The sequence below is a fragment of the Rhinatrema bivittatum genome, chromosome 7 (assembly GCF_901001135.1).
Source record: "Rhinatrema bivittatum chromosome 7, aRhiBiv1.1, whole genome shotgun sequence".
NCBI lineage: Eukaryota > Metazoa > Chordata > Amphibia > Gymnophiona > Rhinatrematidae > Rhinatrema > Rhinatrema bivittatum.
In genome coordinates, this window is record NC_042621.1 from 305836584 (window position 1) to 305856668 (window position 20085).

Sequence of the window (20085 nt, forward strand, 5' to 3'; positions counted from 1 at the left end):
TAAGGTAAAAGTTGTACAACTAATGTTGTGCCATGTTTTGCTGAACTCCACATCATCACTCACCGTATCATGAAAGGCTTAATTATGTATGATTTTGTCAACTTTGTCATGTGATGAGAGACGACACTAAGAGCATAGGGGGGGTTTAGTTGCTTTATTATGTGAAACTCTGTTATGAATTCTAATGTTTGTATATTTGCCGTTATCCATATTTGTTATTTGAAAGCCAATAAAAAGAAAATTATAAAAAAATAACTGAGAAGCCAGTATTGTTAGCAGCCAAAGGTAGAAAACGACTCACCAGATTGAGGTTATCTTTTGAAGGGCCCGTGTGGTTTAATTCAGGGTCTCCAGAAATGCCTTAGCCTTGGCCGGGTCATCAAAAAGATGGGTTTGATTGGAGTGCCAGATCCTCAACTTAGTTGGAAACTGTAAAGCAAATTTTATTTGCTTCGAGGCGAGAGCTGAGCAGACCGGAGTGAATGTTTTGCGGCTCTGCACAACATGTGCTGAGTAATCTTGGAATAATTAGATGGTTGCTCCTTGGTATTTCAGGTCTCGATGTGATCTATACACCCTCATTAGATCCTGTTTGAGACCAATTAAAGATTTTAGCAATCACAATTCGAGGTCTGGTGTCTTCGCTCCTTTTGGTTCCCAAGTGATGGGGTCTTTCAATCTGTAGAGAGGATGAAAGAAATGGTACCTCAAGTGCCTCTGGGAGCCATTTTTCTAGGAAGCCAGCAAGTTTATTGTCCTGGATCAAATCTGGAAGGCTTATGATCCTCACGTTATTGTGGCGGGATCTATTTTCTAAGTCCAGTTTTTCAGCCATCACTTTAACCTGCTTTTTTCTAAAGCAGAAATTTGCCTGGCTGTGGAGTTAGGGTCAATACTCTGGAAGATGATGCTATCTTCTACAATATCCAGCCGTGGGTGTATTTCTGCTAGTAAATTGTGGAGTACTGCTAATTGAGATGCGAGGTTAGTAAATTTACCATCTAAAGCAGCGACCACTGCAGCTGTGACTTTCTCGGTAAGGGCCTCCAGAGAAATCTCTTGTGGATTTCCTCCTTCAGCAGGCATCTTTTCCTATGTAGGCCTCAGTTTTTCTACTTTTTAGGACCATGGATCCTGGAGATGTGTACATGTATTTCTCAATTGACATAAGATCGTAAAGTAGGTTGAATTTTGAGTCTGGTGCAAGGATGACTTTACAACTTTTGGATGAAAGGTGGATGGTGTACAGAGCTGAGGGAAACACGTGTGCCCTAGCTCAACCCCACTTATATATTTTTTAATATCCTATTGATAAAAATAATTTTAAAACCCTTGACCTTGGTCTGTCTTCAGCTGAGGTGTATACCCTCTGTATCGTCCCAGGTTGAGGCAGAGGAATTGACCTCTTCCTTCACACTCCAAGCTTCCGTGGGTTGAGAAGCAAAAGATCATGATGTATCTTTATTTATTTATTTATTTATTTAAGGTTTTTATATTCATGAAGCGATCACATCATGCTGGTTTACAAATAAACAGGGGTGCAATCTTGCATATTCAAATCCTTCCTGTGATATCTCAGCAGTCAGAACTCCTCACTTCCACCAAAACTAGTACAATAATGAGGGGATAGTGGCAGGTAGTGAGTTATTTTTATAGTCTAAGATACCCCCTCCCACTTCTGGTGTCCCTGCATGTGAGCACACACTCAGCTGTGTTTCTCTGGCGAGTTTGTGTATCTGTCTAGTTAATCAAAGAAAATGTAAGCTTAGAATCTCATCTTCCTGAAACAGAAGGGGAAATAATTGATCTTGTAGGCATCTTTTTAGCTCAAACAGCAAACAAATTAACATGTCTTCCTTAGCTTAAGAGTTGGACCCCCCTCTCGGCAAGAGCTGGACTCTGTGGAGCTCTGATCATCTTAAACTGTGCGCCATCTGTAAGCAAGTAGTTGGTCATGGTATGGTTTTCAGTAGCTGACCAGAGCAAAACGGTCTTTGCATTTGCAGCACTGTTTCGGTATTTATGGAGGCTGACACATGGACATATTTTGTACTGCAGACTTTCTATGGATCAGCCATAGAAGATTTACTTCTTCTCTGCAGAATTTCAGGCTTTTACCTGCTTTTGCAATAGTATTAATTCAGTTAGATATAACAGTGGATCATAAAATCTTACTGACCCAGGTTCAAACTATAGGAATATCTTCTTATGTTTTGGTATGACTTGCATCTTCTTTGACAGGAAGAGAACAGTAAGTGAGGGTAGGAAATAGCTTTTTTTTTCCAAGATGAACAATTAACTTCTTGAGTCCCACAAAGGTCTGCTCTGTTTTCAGTTTTATTTAACATTTACTTGTAGGGAATACTTTAACTTCTCTTGCAGTAACGTACTACATCTTTGCAGATGGTATTCAGTTTAATATTGAGTGTAGTCAGAATAGTAGTGTTCTAAGGCAAAAACTAGTGTATTGTTTACAGATGGTGAATATTTGGTGATAGAGGAAGAAATTGTTAAATGCATAGAAGCTGTCACTGCTCTGAATTGGTAACAAAAGCTGCTGGAAAATCACTTAATTTGTTTCAAAATGGTAACATTCCCTTTGTAACTGAAGTCCACAACTTGGGGGTTATTTTAGATTGTAAACTGAATCTAGAGTCTTAATATAAAAAAGAGTAGCTAAGGCAGCATTTTTTTTTAAATTAAGTTTGGTCCAGCATTTAAAAGATGAGCTTTCTAATGTAGCGTTAAAAAAAAGTAGAACAGGCTCTTGTTTTATACAATATAGATTATTGTAATACATTGAATTTGGTATCGCTTAAAAATTTGATCAAAGTACTCCAGTTCAAAACACAGCTAGCATGCTGAGCGAGAGAGCAGCTTTCCCTGCAGCGGAGGGACCTACGCTGGTTGCCTGGGCAAGAAAGGATACATTTTAAAGTTCAACATTGCATAGAGCTGTCTATAGTGAAAATCGTTGTTTAATGACCTGATTAAGCCATGACCCAAAATTCGTTGGGAGCGTCAACCTTTTAAAGAATATAAACTACAGGAAGCAAAAGTGAAAATCGTTGTTTAATGACCTGATTAAGCCATGACCCAAAATTCGTTGGGAGTGTCAACCTTTTAAAGAATATAAACTACAGGAAGCAAAAAAAAAGAGAGCATTTTCCATTCCTAGTCCCTTCCTTTGGAATCAATGAGAGAAAGAAAGAAAGAAAGAGAGAGCAAGAAGATGCTATTTACACTTTGGAAAAAAGTAAAGGCAATGTTATTTAAGTTGTATGGATAAAAATGTAAAGTGAGTGCAAATTACTGTTACACTGAGTTTAATCATTTATGCATTCTTTTTAGCTATGTATATGATTGTATTTATGAGGGTTTATTGGAATCCTCCTTGAACTGTGTTTGCTGGAATTACAGAAGAGTGTGATAAATAAAAATAATCTCCAGTGAAGCTGTTGCAGAAAACTTGAGGGGCTACTTATTAACAGACACTATCTAGGGGCAGTGTTCTCTTCAGATAGTTGTCAACAGCAAGTTTCTGTCTCACGTTTTGGGGGGCTTGTGTGGGTGTGCCCTACCGCATGCATTTTTTTCCTTTCTCTCCATCAACCATTCCTCCCTCTCCACCAGTATCCATCCTCTTGTCTGTTTTCTTCCTTTCCCTAGCATCTGCTCCCAGCCTCTTGTGCCCCTCCTTCTTCCTGTATCTGCTAACTGGACAGTGGAAGCCCATCCTACAGACCACACTCTCATCTGTACCGGCACTGCAGGCAACTTCAAAACTTGTATCCCAGCACTTCCTGCCTGCTGATCTCAGCCTTGCACGGTGTAGGCCGATAAATATTATAAATAAATAAATGATGGAGCAGGTAGAAAGCTCTGGCCCCACTAGTTTTGAAGCTGCTCCAGTGCAGGCGTAGAAGAGTCCCAGGACTTGGGACCGGAAGAAAGTTGCATGCATGTGCGTCTTTGAGGAGATATTAGCAACGTGTTCTGTTTCTTCCAGTTCCTCGCACAGGCACACGTTACCTGATGGGCTTACGGCTCGAGGGTGGTGATTATCAGTTGGTCCCTGTCCTCATTTCGGTCTTTTTTTTTTAATTCATTTGCTGTTACAGAGCTGGGAATTTCCTGGCTTTTAGGACACTCATGAATTGTGACTAGCACTTCTCTAAAATTTAGATTTTTCCCAATTCTAAGCAGTTAGGAAAGTTTCTGTGTCGGGGAAACTGACAGTTTGCCAATTGGATTTCAGACACCCTGCAGTGTATTGCTGAGATGTTGCAAATCACGAAGCAGGCCCTGGAGCTGGATGTGCCTATTCTGGAGAAGAAGCTGGAGAGGTGAGTGCTGCTTTCAGCTGCAGTCAGGTGCACAAACTTTCAAACGGAAGTTTAAAAGGAGCTGGAATTGTTTCCCTAAAAAGGGAACACTGTGTTCCTTGGCTCTTTCAGGCTGGCTTTGTGCTATTATGCTTCATTTCTCCCCTGATGACATCTATAGGGCTTGCATCTGAATTGACATGCTGGAAATATTTGAAGGTTGCAACACATTCTGCAATTTGAGATAAGACCCCAGAGCTTCAACTTTCCTTTGCAGTTGCTTATTTATAAACCCCTTCAGAGCAGAACATTTACTGCAGTGATGGGCCCAGCCCCTGATGAGGAGTCACATTAAGAGGGCTTTGCTTTGATGGAGAGGAATGAATTAATGAAGCAATGGCTGGCAATAATCTGTGGTCTCTTGTTCACACCATTGTGTGTTCCATTTTGTGTTTTATCCTCCAGTTTATTGTAGAAATGTCAAAGTATTACTTTGCCTCTGTGTATCCCCTTTCCCTTAGATATGGATAAAAGGAAGCAGGGGAAAGCAAGTTTGCTTAGCTTAAATAGGGTTCTCCGTAGACAGTAGAATGAATCAGACATAATGCCTGGGAGATGTCATCTCGTGCAGACCCAGACCTCAAAGCTCAGACAATCTTTGTTTATTTTATTTATAAACATTTCATATTCTTCCTTTTCCAAGCTAGTCTCAAGGTGGATTACAATCACATTTATAATAAGTACTCATTACATTTGCACAACAGTTTATAGTAACAGAGGGACAAACATAAAGGTGAGGTACATACAGGAGTTGATAGAGGTACAAAAGGGATCTGTAATTGGTCATTTTGGATTAGAAGAAAATGTGGTGTTAATCATGGATCTACTAGGAGGATTAGGAAGCCAGGATATTGAAAGGTGTATTGAGATAAATTAGCCAGGCGGTGGATAATGATGGTGTCTCATGGTTGAGTTCAAGTAACCAGCGATAGAAGGGAGTCTGTCATAGAGGAATAGCCTAGCCTTGACTTTTTTCCTGAAGGTAAAGGTAGGATATCTCAAGGTGTAGGAGTGGTTATATCTTGTTCCATAATTTTGGGGCATAGCAATTAAACAAAGTCTTGTACAGAGCCAGTGGAAGATGACAGGAGGACCAATTGGGAGGATCAAAGTTCCCTTGTAGGAATGTAGGTGAAAAGCAGCTGGGGAGATGATTGGGGCCATATTGTTCACACACTTGAAGACAAAGCTAAGAGTTTTGGATTTGATCCTGTTTTTGACTAGGAGCCAGTGCAGATCTTGGGGGCATAGCAGCAGAAAGCCCTCAGTCTTGTGCTGTTTTATTTTGTGGACGTCGAGCCTTTCGCAAGGATTGGCGCACTCTATAGCAGGGGTGTGGGAGACCAGGAGCTGGGAAAGATACTCTGGGCCCTGGTTGTTCAAGCATTTGAAAACAAGGTAGAGGATTCTGAATTTAATCCTGGCTGCAATCTGTAGCCAGTAGAGATTATATAGGATGGGCTCTATGTGGTCCAATGATTTGGTTTCTACCAAAGTTCTGGCCCCTGTGTTCTGCATGAGTTGTAGTCATTTCAGGCAGGTCTGGGAGACACCTTCCAATAACAAGTTGCAATAATCTAATCAACTGTTGATTAGTGCATGGATGACTGACAGATTTGTGCTGGGCAAGGTATTTGCGTAATTGTTGAATCTGACGGAGATATATGAATGAGGTTCTCACTACCTTAGAAATGTGGGATTCCACTGTGAGACTAGAAACAAGATGTACCCTTAGGCTTCATACAGAGTGTTTGGGATGTAGGGCGTTTCCTAATAGGGTAGACAGTAATTGTAAGAAGTAACCTTGACGGCTTAACCAGAGGAGTTCAGATTTGGAGATGCCTTCAACTCCTACAAAATATGGCTAACAAAATTTTGGAAGCAGACAAAGTAACTGACCATCTGTAGAGAACTCAGCTTGAACCTGTCTGACCAATAATCTGTTCAGTTTCTCTGAATCCTACCACCCACCCCCTAAGTTCCTGGGGATTAAGAAGCACTAGGAATAAAACTTGCCAAATCTGTCAGAAAAGGAATCAAGACATGGCTTTTCAAACAGGCCTACCCTGATTCGAACCAAACCTAGCCAAATATCCAATTTTCACACCTTTATGCTTGCTGTTAATTCCCTTCGCTTTTCCCGCTTCTCATAGTACAGTCCCCTGCCCCCCTTCCCTCCCACTAGAACCCAGCATTGTTACTTTGTAAGATTGTATATGGTTACTTGTGTTTCTTATGTACATATCCTGTGATGTTTTTGTAGTCACATAATAAGATTATTCTCCGCCTCTCTCCATATCATTGTTCCTATTTAATTTCCTTCGCTAGCTCTTCATTCTCTCTGCCTCTTCCACCTTCTCCTTCTAGTCTGCTCCCCCCCCCCCCACCCTGTTCATTGTATCTTCCATCCTTTATAGTTAATTGTAAACAGGCGTGATGTTTCCTACAAATGTCGGTGTATAAAAGTTTATAAATAAATATTCCTCCCCTCCCCATTCTTGAGAACCGTTTTTTGTTTACTTTGCTGAGATACATTTACATACAAGAAGCAGCTAATTATTTATTATATCAAGGATGTGCTTCTCTGTGACCCAGTAAGAGATGTTAGCCTATTCTGAGCTGGCCAGTCTCAAGCCAGACATCCTCTTACATCCAGAAAACAAGAATAACTGAGATCTTTGAGAAGTATGCTGTGATAAGTCTAGAAGGGGATTTGAAGGAATCCCTGGGGAGTCGTCCTCATCTGACCTGGGAAGGACACTCAACCAGGACCCTACAAAGACAAGAGAGACCAAGGAAGTAACTTTTGAAGTTCTGAGGGAAAGAGGACCCATAGCAATTCAAAATGAGCTAATTCCATCCCCTCTTCCTCTGACCCATGAGGGAACTCCCTCAGGAGAGAAAAACTGGCCAAGGTAGGAAGAGGACCGAATTCCAATTCCAGCAATTCTTGAGGGAAGGCTTGAACCTCCTGAGGCTCTTGTATATGGAAACAGTTCCTCCATCCTGAAAAGAAGAGGCTATAACTTCTCTCTTGGGCTGAGAGAGACAAAAACATTTTTCAGAAATTCCAATGCTTGAGCTCCTACTAGCTGAGGAGAACCCTCTGTGCTCAGATAGGAGGAGAGACATCTTCTGGCACTCAAATGAGCTCATCCCCACTGAGCACTGCTGCAGCAGGCACCACCAAATGTGAACCCAAATGTACTAGAGCCATGACCTCTGAAGCTCCTGGCTCAGACACACTCCACACCAGCTGGGCCAAGATGTCTTGCTGGCCAGTACCCACCCTCATTATCAGCGCCCGCAAGGTTGTTTGCCCCATACTAAGGCGACTGTGGATAGCCTGCTTCTCTGCTTGATGCGCTGCACTCTAACAGAACTGAAGATGCCCTGATATTGCATGCGCTGACCTCTCCAATACTGAGGGAAAAGGCCCTGGAGATGATCCCTCGTGCTGCTTAAGTGCTCTTCTCAGTGCCTTCTGCTTCTGCACTAAACTGAACCATGGGGGGTGGGAGGGTGGGGATCCTTCCCAGCAGACTTACGAAAAGATGAGGGAACTAAGTCTTAGTGTGACTGCTTTTTCTTTTTAAATTTTATTTATTGAAAAATTTCAAAACTATGTATAAAACATGTAAAGCTTATAACACAAACAATACAAATGGAGTAGCAAAATTAGAAATGCAAATGTAATCGTAAATAAAGCAACTCTCTAGATGTAGAGTTTGTAAACAATGGCAAGAATCTAGGAGTCATTGTGGACAAAACGTTGAAATCCTCGGCTCAGTGTGTGACAGCAGTCAAAAAAGCAAACTATTAGGAAGGGAATGAAGAATAAAAAGGAAAATATAATGCACCTAGATTGCAGTTCTTGTCATCTCATCTCAAAAAGATATAGCAGAACTAGAAAAGTTACAGAGAAGGGTGACCAGAATGCTAAAGGGGATGAAACTATTCCCTTATGAGGAAAGACTAGAGGTTAGGGCTCTTTAGCTTGTCCTGGATACAAGTCGGCGCTCTGGATTGAGGGCCATGGATGCCATCGTGCACCATTGACACCGTCAAGAGTCATGGATGCCATCATATGCAATGGACACCTGTGATACCAGTGAGCGCCTCAGGCACCATCAAGCACCATGGACACAAACGCCATCAATGCTGCCAAGTGGCATGGCGGCTATTGAGTACTATGGGCATCATCAATGCCAGCAAGCACCATGGGCTCCACCGATGCCAGGGATGCTGCAAAGCAGCATGGGTGCCATCGAGCACTGGCATGGCAACCATTGAGTGCCATTGATGCCAGGAAGCGTGATAGGCACCATCAAGCCCCATGGGTGCTACTGATGCCGTCGGATACTATGATGGCCATCGATGATGCCAAGGATGCCATCAAGCACTACAGGTGCTATCGAGCACCATGGTTGCCATCAGGTACCGTGGGTGCCTTCAGTGCCATCGGGTTGAGTACTGGGGGTGCCAGCGAGCACTGCGGGCACCATCTAGTGCCATGGATGTCATCGATGTTGGACACCACTGCTATCGAGGGCCAAGGGTGCCATTGTTGCCTTTGGTGCTATGGGGCACCATGGGACGCCATCAAGCGTCATGTGCCATCAGCCCCATGGATGCCAGCGAACATCAAGGAGGTTCTTCGTGCAGTCAAGAGCTTTGCTCGCTGTCTGGCACCAGGGTTGCCCTCGATGCCATTGAGTGCTGTGAATGTCAGCGGTCACTAATTCCATTATTCACCATGGGCATCTCGGATGCTGTGGAGGTCATTGGTGCCGTCAGTCTCTTGTGCACCAGAATTGTTGTTGAGACTCCATGTGCCATTCTCCCCATTGCACTATGGTAAGTGCCATATAGGGTGTCTCCGGTATCATGCTGTCTCCACATGTACCGAGATATACCTTTCATCACAGATTGCCTGTGCCAGGTGCATCGTTACAGTGGCTCTTAATCACTATCAAGAGCCGTCAGCAGGTGGCACCATGGGCACCTTCTAGTGCCTTCATGTGTCTGGCAACTGGGGGTGCTATATGACACCAATGGGGACACCTCACACACTGTCCACCGCTGCAGTGTTTTGTGCTTGTCCAGCCCATGGCATGGACTGCTGGTCCCACGGGTGCTGCATCTTTCCTTGCATGCGTGTCATTGTCACTCAACTGAGTACTGCAGTGCAGGTGCACAGCGCTACTGTGGTAGGACGTAGATTAGGTGAAGGGGCACCTCTGTTACTAGGTGTCCGCTGACGTGTATCTGTATATTCTTGTGTCAGACATCATGTACCTGTACATTGCAGTCACTAGTGCACTGGGATGTCTTGGCTAAGAATGCATTCCTATTCACTCCACTTTTTGGATGGATACCAGGGATACCTCCTCCTAACAGGAGGGGACAGGCCCTTACGGGCCTCCTTCCTTATTGGTTCTCTCTGGTGCGTGACTCAGACAGGGGCGATGGTATAGCCCTTGATTCGCATGAAATTGGTGCAGGAACATGGCAGGCTGGATCACTTTTCTGTCCTTTCTTGTGCTGGTTTGCCATATTGACCCTAGTATCTGATGAGGCAGCCATCGGTGACTGTCCTTGTCACTAGTAGAACCTCATAGGTTGGCGATGGTGCCCCACTCTTGTCCAGGGAGTGGAAGGGTTTTCAGAATCGAACCAATCTGATTGAGCAGCGCGCTCTCCCTTCACCTTGGGATGAGAGGTTCTGACTATTGGCTTTCGAGGGATGCCCTTAGTAGGTTCCCTCTTGGTACCTTATCTGCTCAGGGAAGGGGTTGTTTATCACACCCCATTTTCCAGTTTGGCTTAGCCTCTGAGTGGCAGCTGCCCTTCGGGTGCTCTTGCTCCACTGTTGCACTACTGCACAGTGAAGATGCCCTGTGGCAGGTGATGAGCTACCCCGAAGGGGTACTCCTTGTAGAGCAATCTGTTCTCCAGTAGCAGATGTGGATTCCTTTCATGTGGTCAGAGTGCCTCTTCGGATATTTGCTGAGCGCAACATATATGGTTTCACTTCGTGCTGCTTCTTCTCATCAGTGTCTAGTTTGGGTGGCACTCTACCTCTGTGGGGAGGTCTCTCCTCCCTCTATTTCTTGACTTACCTGTCGGCCTTCCGACAGCTTGCTGTATTATGGCAGCTTGGGTTGGGGTGGAGAATCTCACAAAATCAGTTCCCCACCCATTTTGCAGTCACTTAGGTTTCTTCTTTCCTCTTTCAGAAGCGACCCTGTTAGTTGATGCGTTCTTGGCCTGACAAGGTAGTCCATGCAGATGTTTCCGTTTGTGTGCCACAACGTTTTCTCAAGCCATAGGTTTGATACCTCTGCTTGGTTGATGGGCAGTCTGCTCTGCTGATCAGACTGCTCCTCCTCTGGTACACTCTGGGTTCCTAGACTGGTGAGCAAGTCTTATTCCACAGGGGTTGTCTCTTGCAGTATTCTTGTTTTCGTTCTCAGCAGAGAGGTTTGTGGATTTCTTCAGGTTGCTGTTACCCTGCTGGGAGTCTAAGACAATCAGTATACCTTGCCTATGTTTACTGAGGGTAGATGGGCCCTGGTGGCTGTTATCTGAGGCAACTCCCTGCTGGATTTGGCAGGGAATTCAATGGTTGGGAAGTCTCCCAACTATATTTTCAACAACCTGGCAGTTGTTTCTTTTGTCCTGCAGCCCAGGGGTCTGCCTCCTTGTGGTATTCACATCTTCTGACTTTGTCAGACAGTGCAGGAGGAATCTAGGGGTGCATGGGAGTTGTAATCTCATATACCTTTACAGAAGGGTACACGATCCTTTCCTGCTTGGGCCAGATCCCGAGTCAAGGTGTTCCCTTTTTGCCCGGCTTCCCGTGATGGTGAAGTACATCATTTAGCTGAGCTTCAGTCGCAGCTCACTGCCCTGCTCAACATCTTGGCATGGAGCTCCCAGTGGAGGAGTAGCCCTTCATGCCTCAGTGTTCTGGTTTTTATCCTATCTGACCTTGGACGTCAGATCTTGAAATTGTAGTAGTTTGGTGGACGGGGTCTGCTGCAGACCTTGATGCTTCTTGCCACTTCTTCTCCGGGCGGACATTTTGTTTCCATGCCCCCTGTTCCTTTTGGACATACTTAGACTCGGCATGCAGAGTGACACCCAGTTTTGCTACTCTGTTAATAATGAACCGCAGTTTTCTTTCTGCTGGACTCTTTAGCCCCAGCTGATTTTCGATTGTCTTATGGCACCAAAGGATAAAAAAAAATCACAACTTTGTGGTCTTGATCCAAGAGCTTTTTTTTCTTGTACTTGGTGATTTTGTTCCTTTGCCTGTATTCAAGGGGTCTTAGGTCTACTCGTGCTAGTCAGATTTCACGCTTTTAGTTCACCTTCATTGTCGAATGAAGTACCACCATGCGACACTCCAGCAGCTGTCCTCTGGCACTCAGGACCTTTCCTCCTCTGCTAAGAGATCCTCTGGGTCTGGCCACAGGAAGTCTTTCTTCCATCCAAGGAGATACTATCCTCCGCTTCCTCAATCCCGTTAGCAGCAGTAGCCCCTTGTAGCTGTCTCAAAGTCACAGCAAACGCCTCAGTCAACTCCGAGGATGAGGTTTTGACTGAATTACAGGGAGCATAGCCAAGTCTCCTGTACCTGGGATGATGGACCCTCCAGTTGTGGGGTGGGGGGGGGTGTGGGGGGGGGGGGCTGGCTGTGGTTCTGTGAGAACCGGTAGACCAGTGTAACCTTGGACCAGTGGGTTCTAGCCATCGTCCAAAGAGGATAGAGATTAAATCTATTGAGTACTCTGCCAAATTGCCTCCCAAGCCCCTTCTGGGGACTGGTAATGCATCAGGAGGTACTTCTCGCAGAGCTCTTCTCCCTCTTAATAGCCAGGGTGGTTGAGCCTGTTCCACTAGGGCATCAAGGGCAGGGATTTTACTCCCATTACTTTCTGGGTCCAAAGAAAACAAGGGGATTCCATCCCATCCTAGACCTGAGGGCCTTGAAAAAGTTTCTGAATTCAAGATGGTTTCCCTAGGCCCTTGATACCCTTCTTGCAAAAAGGGGACTGGCTGTGCTCTCTCGATCTCAAGGAAGTCTATACTTACATCAAGATCTTCCCTGGACAGGGGAAGTATCTCTGATTCGTGGTGGGAAAATAGCACTTCCAGTAATGTATTCTGCCATTTGGACTAGCGTCAGACCCCACTTATCTTCACTAAATGCCTAGCCATTGTGGTGGCGTACCTTCAATGGCTGGGAGTCCATGTTTTCCCCTATCTGGCAATTGGCTGGGAAAGAGTACCTCTTGGGCAGGAGCCATTCAGTCCATGTGCTTGACTATCCGGGTGGTGGAGTCTCTAGGGTTTGTCGTCAACTACCCCAAGTCCCATCTCAGTCCATCATCAAAATTGGACTTCATTGGCGCCCTGCTAGACACGACTCACACCAAGGTCTTCCTGCCCTGGCAATGGGCCATCAATCTGATGGCCATCGTGGCAGAGATTCAAGCGAGCCAGCAGGTTTCAGCATGGCACATGTTGATTATTGGGCCACATGACCACATCAGTACTTGTTACTCCCTTGGCATGTTTGCACATGCGAAGAGCCAGATGGACACTTGTCCCAGTGGCGACAAGTCACACAGGAACTACAGGACTGCATCCACGTCACCCTGTCTATTCAGAACTCCTGGTTCTGGTTATAGGTAAATTCCAGTCTGGAACAGGGGATATCCTTCCAAAGTCCATGAGTCCAAATTGTATTAACGACGGATGCATCCAACCTGGGCTGTGGGGCTCATGTCAATGGGCTTTCACACCCATGGTCTGTAGTTTGCCTAGGAACGACTGTGTCAAATCAATTTCCTGGAGAACTCTTAGAGATCACCTGTCCAATAAAATTGTACTGATACAGATCAAGAACCAAATGGCAATATGGTATGTCAACAAGCAGGGAGATATGAGATTGTTCCTCCTGTGTCAGAAAGCAGTCCAGATATGAACTGCGAATAATAGGACTAGGGGGCATTCCATGAAGTTAGCAAGTAGCACATTTAAGACTAATTGGAGAAAATTCTTTTTCACTCAACGCACAATAAAGCTCTGGAATTTGTTGCCAGAGGATGTGGTTAGTGTAGCTGGGTTCAAAAAAGGTTTGGATAAGTTCTTGGAAGAGAAGTCCATTAACGGCTATTAATCAAATTTACTTAGGGAATAGCCACTGCTATTAATTGCATCAGTAGCATGGGATTTTCTTAGTGTTTGGGTAATTGTCAGGTTCTTGTGGCCTGGTTTGGCTTCTGTTGGAAACAGGATGCTGGGCTTGGTGGACCCTTGGTCTGACCCAGCATGGCAATTTCTTATGTTCTTATGGTCAGCCCTCTCTCAGGGGATGTTGCTCAGGGCCATGTATCTGGCTGGAACATAGAATGTGGATGTGGACAGACTGAGTCGCTCCTTCCGACCCCACGAATGGTCTCTGGACCAAGGGGTCACAAATTGGATCTTCCGCCTGTGGAGAAATCTGGAGGTGGATCTGTTTGCTACACCTTGGAACAGGAAGGTTCCTCAGTTCTTCTCCCTGTATAGGGCACACGGTAGACCAGCCTCAGATGCCTTTGCCCGTTATTGGGGAATGGATCTCCTGTATGTTTAACCTTCAATTTCACTGGTGGCGAAGACTTTGTTGAAGCTTTGCATAGACAGAAGGATTATGATTCTCATAGCCCCTCATTGGCCAAGACTGTTCTGGTTTCCACTCTTTCTGGAGCTGTCCAACAGGAAACCAATCAGACTGAAGTATTCCCCAAATCTCATCACCCAGGATTGGGGCAGGTTGCAGCATCCCAACATTCACAGCCTAGATGTTGAGAGTTTGATTCTACAATCACTTTATCTGTTGGAGGATGTCTCTCAGGTCCTTGTAGCTTCCAGAAAGCCTTCCCCTAGAAAGTCTTATGTGCTGAAATGGAGGAGGTTTTCTGCTTAGTGTGAGCAAAAGGCCTTAGATCCTTTCTCCTGCTCGCCACAAAAACTGTTTGAGAGGTGTACCTTCTGCACCTTTTGGAAGCTGGTTTGAAGACCAACTCTGAGTTCACCTGAGTGCGATTGGTGCCTATCACCTCTGTACAGCCCATAGTTGTATGCTTCATGCGAGGTCTGCTTCAGTTGAAGCATTCCCTAAGGCTTCCCACTGTGTCTTGGGACCTCAATGTGGTTTTATCTCAGCTGATGGAAGCTCCCTTTGAATCACTATACTCCTGTGACCTGGAAGGTCATATGTTTGGTGACAGTCACTTCAGTGCGCAGGTTCAGTGAGCTCCAGGTCTTAGTGACTTTATCTGCCTTACACTAAGCTTTTCCACAACAGGGTGTTCTTGCGTAAGCACCTTAAGTTTCTTACCTAAAATGGTGTCAGACTTCTATCTTAACCAGTCCATCGACCTGCCAACATTTTTCCCCAAGCTCTATTTGCTCCAAATCAAATGAGCCCTGCACAGTTTGGACTGCAAAGGAGCCTTAGCCTTCTGTCTGGAGCGGACAGAAACCCATAGACTGTCCACTCATCTTTTTGTTTCTTTTGATCAGAACAGGCTGGGGATGACCGTTTCCAGTTGGCTAGCAGGCTGTATCTCCTTCTGTTATATCCAGGCGGGATTGCATCTTGTCGGCCATGTCAGGGCTCACTTCTTCCGTGGCCCCCACTTGTGAGCAGTCCCCATGGAGGAGATCTGCAGAGCTCCTTCACAGCGCATTACTGTTTAGATAGGGATGACCGACGCGACAGCAGGTTTTGCAAAATCTGTTTTTCGGATCTTGTTTGAGGCTTAGAACTCAACTCTGTTCCCGCCTAAGGCCCGTTCTTTCTGTTCAGGCTGCCCCCCTTCTGTTACCAACAAAACATTTTTTTTTGTTTTCCTGCCCACTAGCACCTGTTTTGTTTGTCCCCTTTTATGTTTTTTTTTTTTTTTTGGGGGGGCGGGGGGGGAGTCCACCTGTAGCTAGGGATTTACTCATATGTGAGGAATGCGATCCTGTGAGTCCTTGGAGAAAGAAGAGTTGCTTACCTGTAACAGGTGTTCTCTGAGGACAAGCAGGATGTTAGTCCTCATGAAACCCAACCGCCACCCTGCGGAGTTCGGTTTCACCTTATGGGTTTTCTTCTTTTATTACTTTATCTAGAATTCTATGTTATAAGACTGAGGGGACCCCACATGGATGCATGGTATATTGTATGCGTGAGCATGCCCAGAGAGGCTCAGTCAAAGTTCTAGAAACTTTGACTTAAGTTTTCCATGCCAGGCTCCATTGGGTGAAGTCACCTATGTGTGAGGACTGACATCCTGCTATCCTCGGAGAAAACACCTGTTACAGGTAAGCAAGTCTGCTTTACCTTTCATACATCACCTTTCTAGTCTGAGTGATGAATTGTTGGCAGTGTGTTTTTAGCCACATTCTGTTTGATACTACAGAACCAAACTTACCACATCTGATTCTAATATGATGTGGACTGCAGACTGGCTGCACAGTGGTCGGCATTCTGTACCTCAAGGTCTTGAGTCCAGCATGGTTCCTGGCAATCCTGATCGTGTGATGCATGCTGCATCTCTCTCTGAGTCACCCAAAATCAATGGTTTATAGGCCTAGCACACAGGATTTCCTGTGGGTACACCCTGATGTCATACTAGTGCTTTACTATAAGTTCTAGTACTTTACAATCCCCTAAGCAGATGCCTGAGCAACAGGATTTGGATTCCGTATGCTCCTGTGTAATGCTATTCTCACTGCTACTTTTCTCTTTGACCCTGCCTTGCCTACTGTCTGCCCTGACTTCTTGCTTGCCTCTTGACTCTGCTTGAACTCTACCTGACTCAACTCTGCATGTCTGACTAGGCCTTTTTTTTCCTGATTCTGTTCTGGTGCCTGAATCCTGACCATCAGCTGCAGTGAGTCCACCTCTAACCTGTGACACAGACTAGTAGCAACAAATGTAATGTGTTGTGGAGGGAGCTGAATAGAAACTTGTTTTCTTTATATAGATGGACTGATTTTAACAGCGGAATGGACATTTGTCTGTAAAAACTGGTGTGTATTTGATACAGCCATTTGGCTGAGATCAAGTGAAGGGTGGGGAAGGAGTTTCTACTGATGTGTTTACCTAATGATATTGGAACGTCTTAATGCAATTTAGTCCACTTAATTTTCTGTTTGATATTCTTTGTATGTTTGAATGGATAGAAGAAAAAATGTTTACTTTTCTCTTTCAGGAAGAGCAGTAAACCCCATGAGGACATAATGGGCATCCGATCCAAGAACCAAGGACTGGGTCTGAACAGCGCAGGACTCACCCAGGGCAAGAATTTCTTGATTAGTAAATTTTCATCTTTAAATCAAAAAGTCAAACAGACTAAATCAAGTGTGAATCTGGGCAGCAATCTGCGTAAGCTGGGAAGTTTGACCAAGCCTGAAGTGAAATCCTTCCTGAAACCGAATCTGAAGGTGAATCTCTGGAAATCGGACAGTAGCCTGGAGAACTCAGGAGTGGAATCTAAGGGCCGCAATGAATCAGATATAGAGATCTCTTCAGACAGCGACTCCTTCCATTCTGATGACTTCCTGGCCAACTCCAAATCCGATGAAGAGCGCCAGTTGGCAGATCCAGGGGAGATAGACTATGTCTTGCCGAGCTGTGGCATCCTTGCTTCAGCTCCTCGGCTGAGAAGCCGATCCCAGTCTGTAAGCAGTGCTGAGATCCACCTTCATGTGCCGACAGAGATCTACGTAACCCATTGTGACAATGAACCAGCAAACAATGGGTCAGAAAGCGAGGAGAAACCCTTTGAGCAAGGCAGCTTACTGATTGATTTCAACACGCCCATCGATGCTTACTGCCAGCAGTTTGCGCAAGATGCACAAACCAAAGCTACTGATCCCATGGTGACTAAATCCATAGAACAGGATGTCTTCCAAGAGCTGACTTCAAACATGGAATTCACAGCTCAAACCAGCAGCAACCAGCCAAGCTAGAGACAGAGGAGCAGCCGCTTAGGCCATCTCAGCTAGATGTACCTTTAAGCGATTCTGATCCCCAGCTTCTGCCTGTGGAAAAAGCCACCTCTTTCAGCATCTTTCCCAGAAGAGCCCAGGCTCTATATCCAGCGCACTGGAACCTGGTTCTGCCGGGCTTTCGCAGCTGCATCCCCAGCAGACAGTAACAGTAGCCGGGCTGTCTCCCCCTTCGCTAAGATCCGCAATTCCATGGCCCAGGGTAGCTAATATGACCCAGGTGGGCTTAACCCAAGGGATAAACTTTGCTGTAGCAAAAGTTCAAAAGAGCCCAGAGCCAGAGGTTGAAATTGCCCGGAAGACAACTGAAAGCAATTGTTCGTACAGTGCCAGACCCGCATCATTCAGATTTAACTGGCAGCAAACGAGACTTTCTCCCTTCTCCTAAGGCAGGCTGCAGGAATACTGCCTTCCAAATACTGGGATCAACATATACCGATAATTATGTTTACAGGGAATGCAAAGCAAGCTAATTAAGTTCTGAACTGGTTTCAGGAGTTCTCAGGCAGACGGGATGATAGAAATGTGTGACCCCCCCCCCCCACCCCTCCCAGATTGCGAGAATAGGGTAACAATACAGGGCTTTTCTTTTCAGGCAAACTATTTACGGCTTTTGCATTTGACGGAAAACAACCCAAGCAAAAGGGAAGGGATGTACCAGCAAAATATTTCACGGAGTCTTATTTATTTGTAGATTAGTTGTATTTTCTCTCTTCCACTGGTTTGGGCACATTCTCTAAGCATTGTCTGCTCTGCACTGGGAACTGGAAGTCTGGGCTGGAGTCATATCACTGGAAGTGCTGCAGCTCTGCTTTTATTTCCAAGAATATGGCTGTTTCTTTAGAAAACGTCTGAAGAGCCTTAAGTGCAATATAGAAAATGGTTTTTAAAGTGACACAAATAAATATTACTGTCTCACAACTGTTAGCATTACCAATATTGCTGTGCTTATTACAATGGTGGAAGAGCCCGCTGCATAACTTGACTCTGTTCGATAGACGAGAACTATCGTACACGGCCCAAGACCCCGATAACTGGGGGTTTTTGTTTGTTTTTTTTGAGATATGGTAGCAGGCGCTCAATAACATTTTCCTACCCAGGGTAAGGTTCCCATAATGCAGCATGGTGCGGCTTTTGAAGCATTGACTCCTTCAGCACCCCTCCCTCTCTGAGAATGGACATTTGATGTTCTAGTGTAGGCACCTTCTATATCAAGGGCAGTAGGTAACAGTGGCCCTAGCTCTTATCATGGCCAAGGAAGTCCTGGTTTAGTCCATGTGCTGTTCTGAGGCAAATAACCAAGTCTCATTACTGTTGTCCCGTGTCTTATAACCTCCAATATTTGCTAGTTGTTAGCAGATTTCTCTGTCTGTCTGTCTAAAACTGATAAAGTATTTTCCAATTTGCTATTTATTCTTGTTTTATTACTGTAATGTTTTGGTTTTTCTTTTTTGGTGTGACAGATTTGTGACTATATATTTAAAATACAATGGTATTTTATTTTAATGTGAGGGATGTATATGAGATATTTTAATAAAAAAAATAAATCTAAGATCTCATGGTGCCATGGTTTCCACTCTTTTTTTTCCCATTAATCATGTAAAGGTATGAATCCCTAAAATAAATTTTTTTGTTTTGTTTTTGGAAGTCAGTGACTTTGGCAGAAATCTGGAAAGTCCTAGTTTGCCTTAATGAACAGGCAAGAAAACAGCCACTATATAGTGACAGGCTTCTCTCAGATCAGGTTTGCTAAACCTCAGAAGCCTGTGGCCAGCACCTCCACCTTAGGTAATGGGAGATATCTGATCCTTTTTTTTTTTTTTTTTTTTTAAATTCTTTATGAATTTTTAATTTACAAAGTAAATCAATTCACATGTATAGTATTCAATTTTTACATTGAACTTTTTAGGAAAGCAGGTTCTTATACATCTTACAAGCATATATATGCAGAAAACATAATTATTTTTATCACCTGATTTCCAATTACCAAACATATTGTTAGGGAGCAGTATATAAGCAAGTAAAAAGGTAATGAGAAAAAAAAAACCTCTTCCAACTAAATAAACAGAAGTATTGCAGATATTGGATCTATCCAGATGTAGCCAAGGAAACTCAAGTAAGAAGAAAAAAAGTTTATACCATTAGCAAATTTAGCAAGAACTTTTGGATTCAAATTGTAATAAGATTTCCATGTAAATGCATTATATTATGTATATTATGATCCTGAACATTTAGAAAAGTTCTTGGAAGAACGGAGAAACCAGAGAGAGGGGGCTAGAGCCCAAACCCAAGTTCAAGTTGGAAGTAATTAATTAATTATTAATATCTGTGATATCTGATCCTTAAGGCACAGTGGATGACCTTTCAGGTTTCTATAAGACTCGGGACCCCTGACTGCCAGGTCACAGATAGCACTAACCAGAATTGTACAAAAATACAACTCTGCAGTTTTCTTTTTACATAGAAATATGAAGCAGACCACACCTTGAATACTGTGTACAATTCTGGTCGCCGCATCTCAAAAAAGATATAGTTGCGATGGAGAAGGTACAGAGAAGGGCAACCAAAATGATAAAGGGGATGGAACAAACTCCCCTGTGAGAAAGGCTGAAGAGATTAGGGCTGTTCAGCTTGGAGAAGA

The 20085-nt window shown here is 44.3% G+C and overlaps 1 protein-coding gene across 1 annotated transcript in view; it reads left to right on the forward strand.

The window, feature by feature from the left end:
• The window catches only part of LOC115096037 (phosphatidylinositide phosphatase SAC2-like), a 127514-nt gene extending 108523 nt beyond the window's left edge, over positions 1 to 18991 (forward strand). Inside the window, exons 15-16 of the mRNA XM_029610524.1 lie at positions 4259 to 4346; positions 16646 to 18991. Coding sequence (XP_029466384.1) covers positions 4259 to 4346; positions 16646 to 17405 — 848 coding nt within the window. The 3' untranslated portion in view covers positions 17406 to 18991. The remainder of the gene's footprint in view (positions 1 to 4258; positions 4347 to 16645) is intronic.
• The last annotated feature ends 1094 nt before the right edge of the window (positions 18992 to 20085 follow it).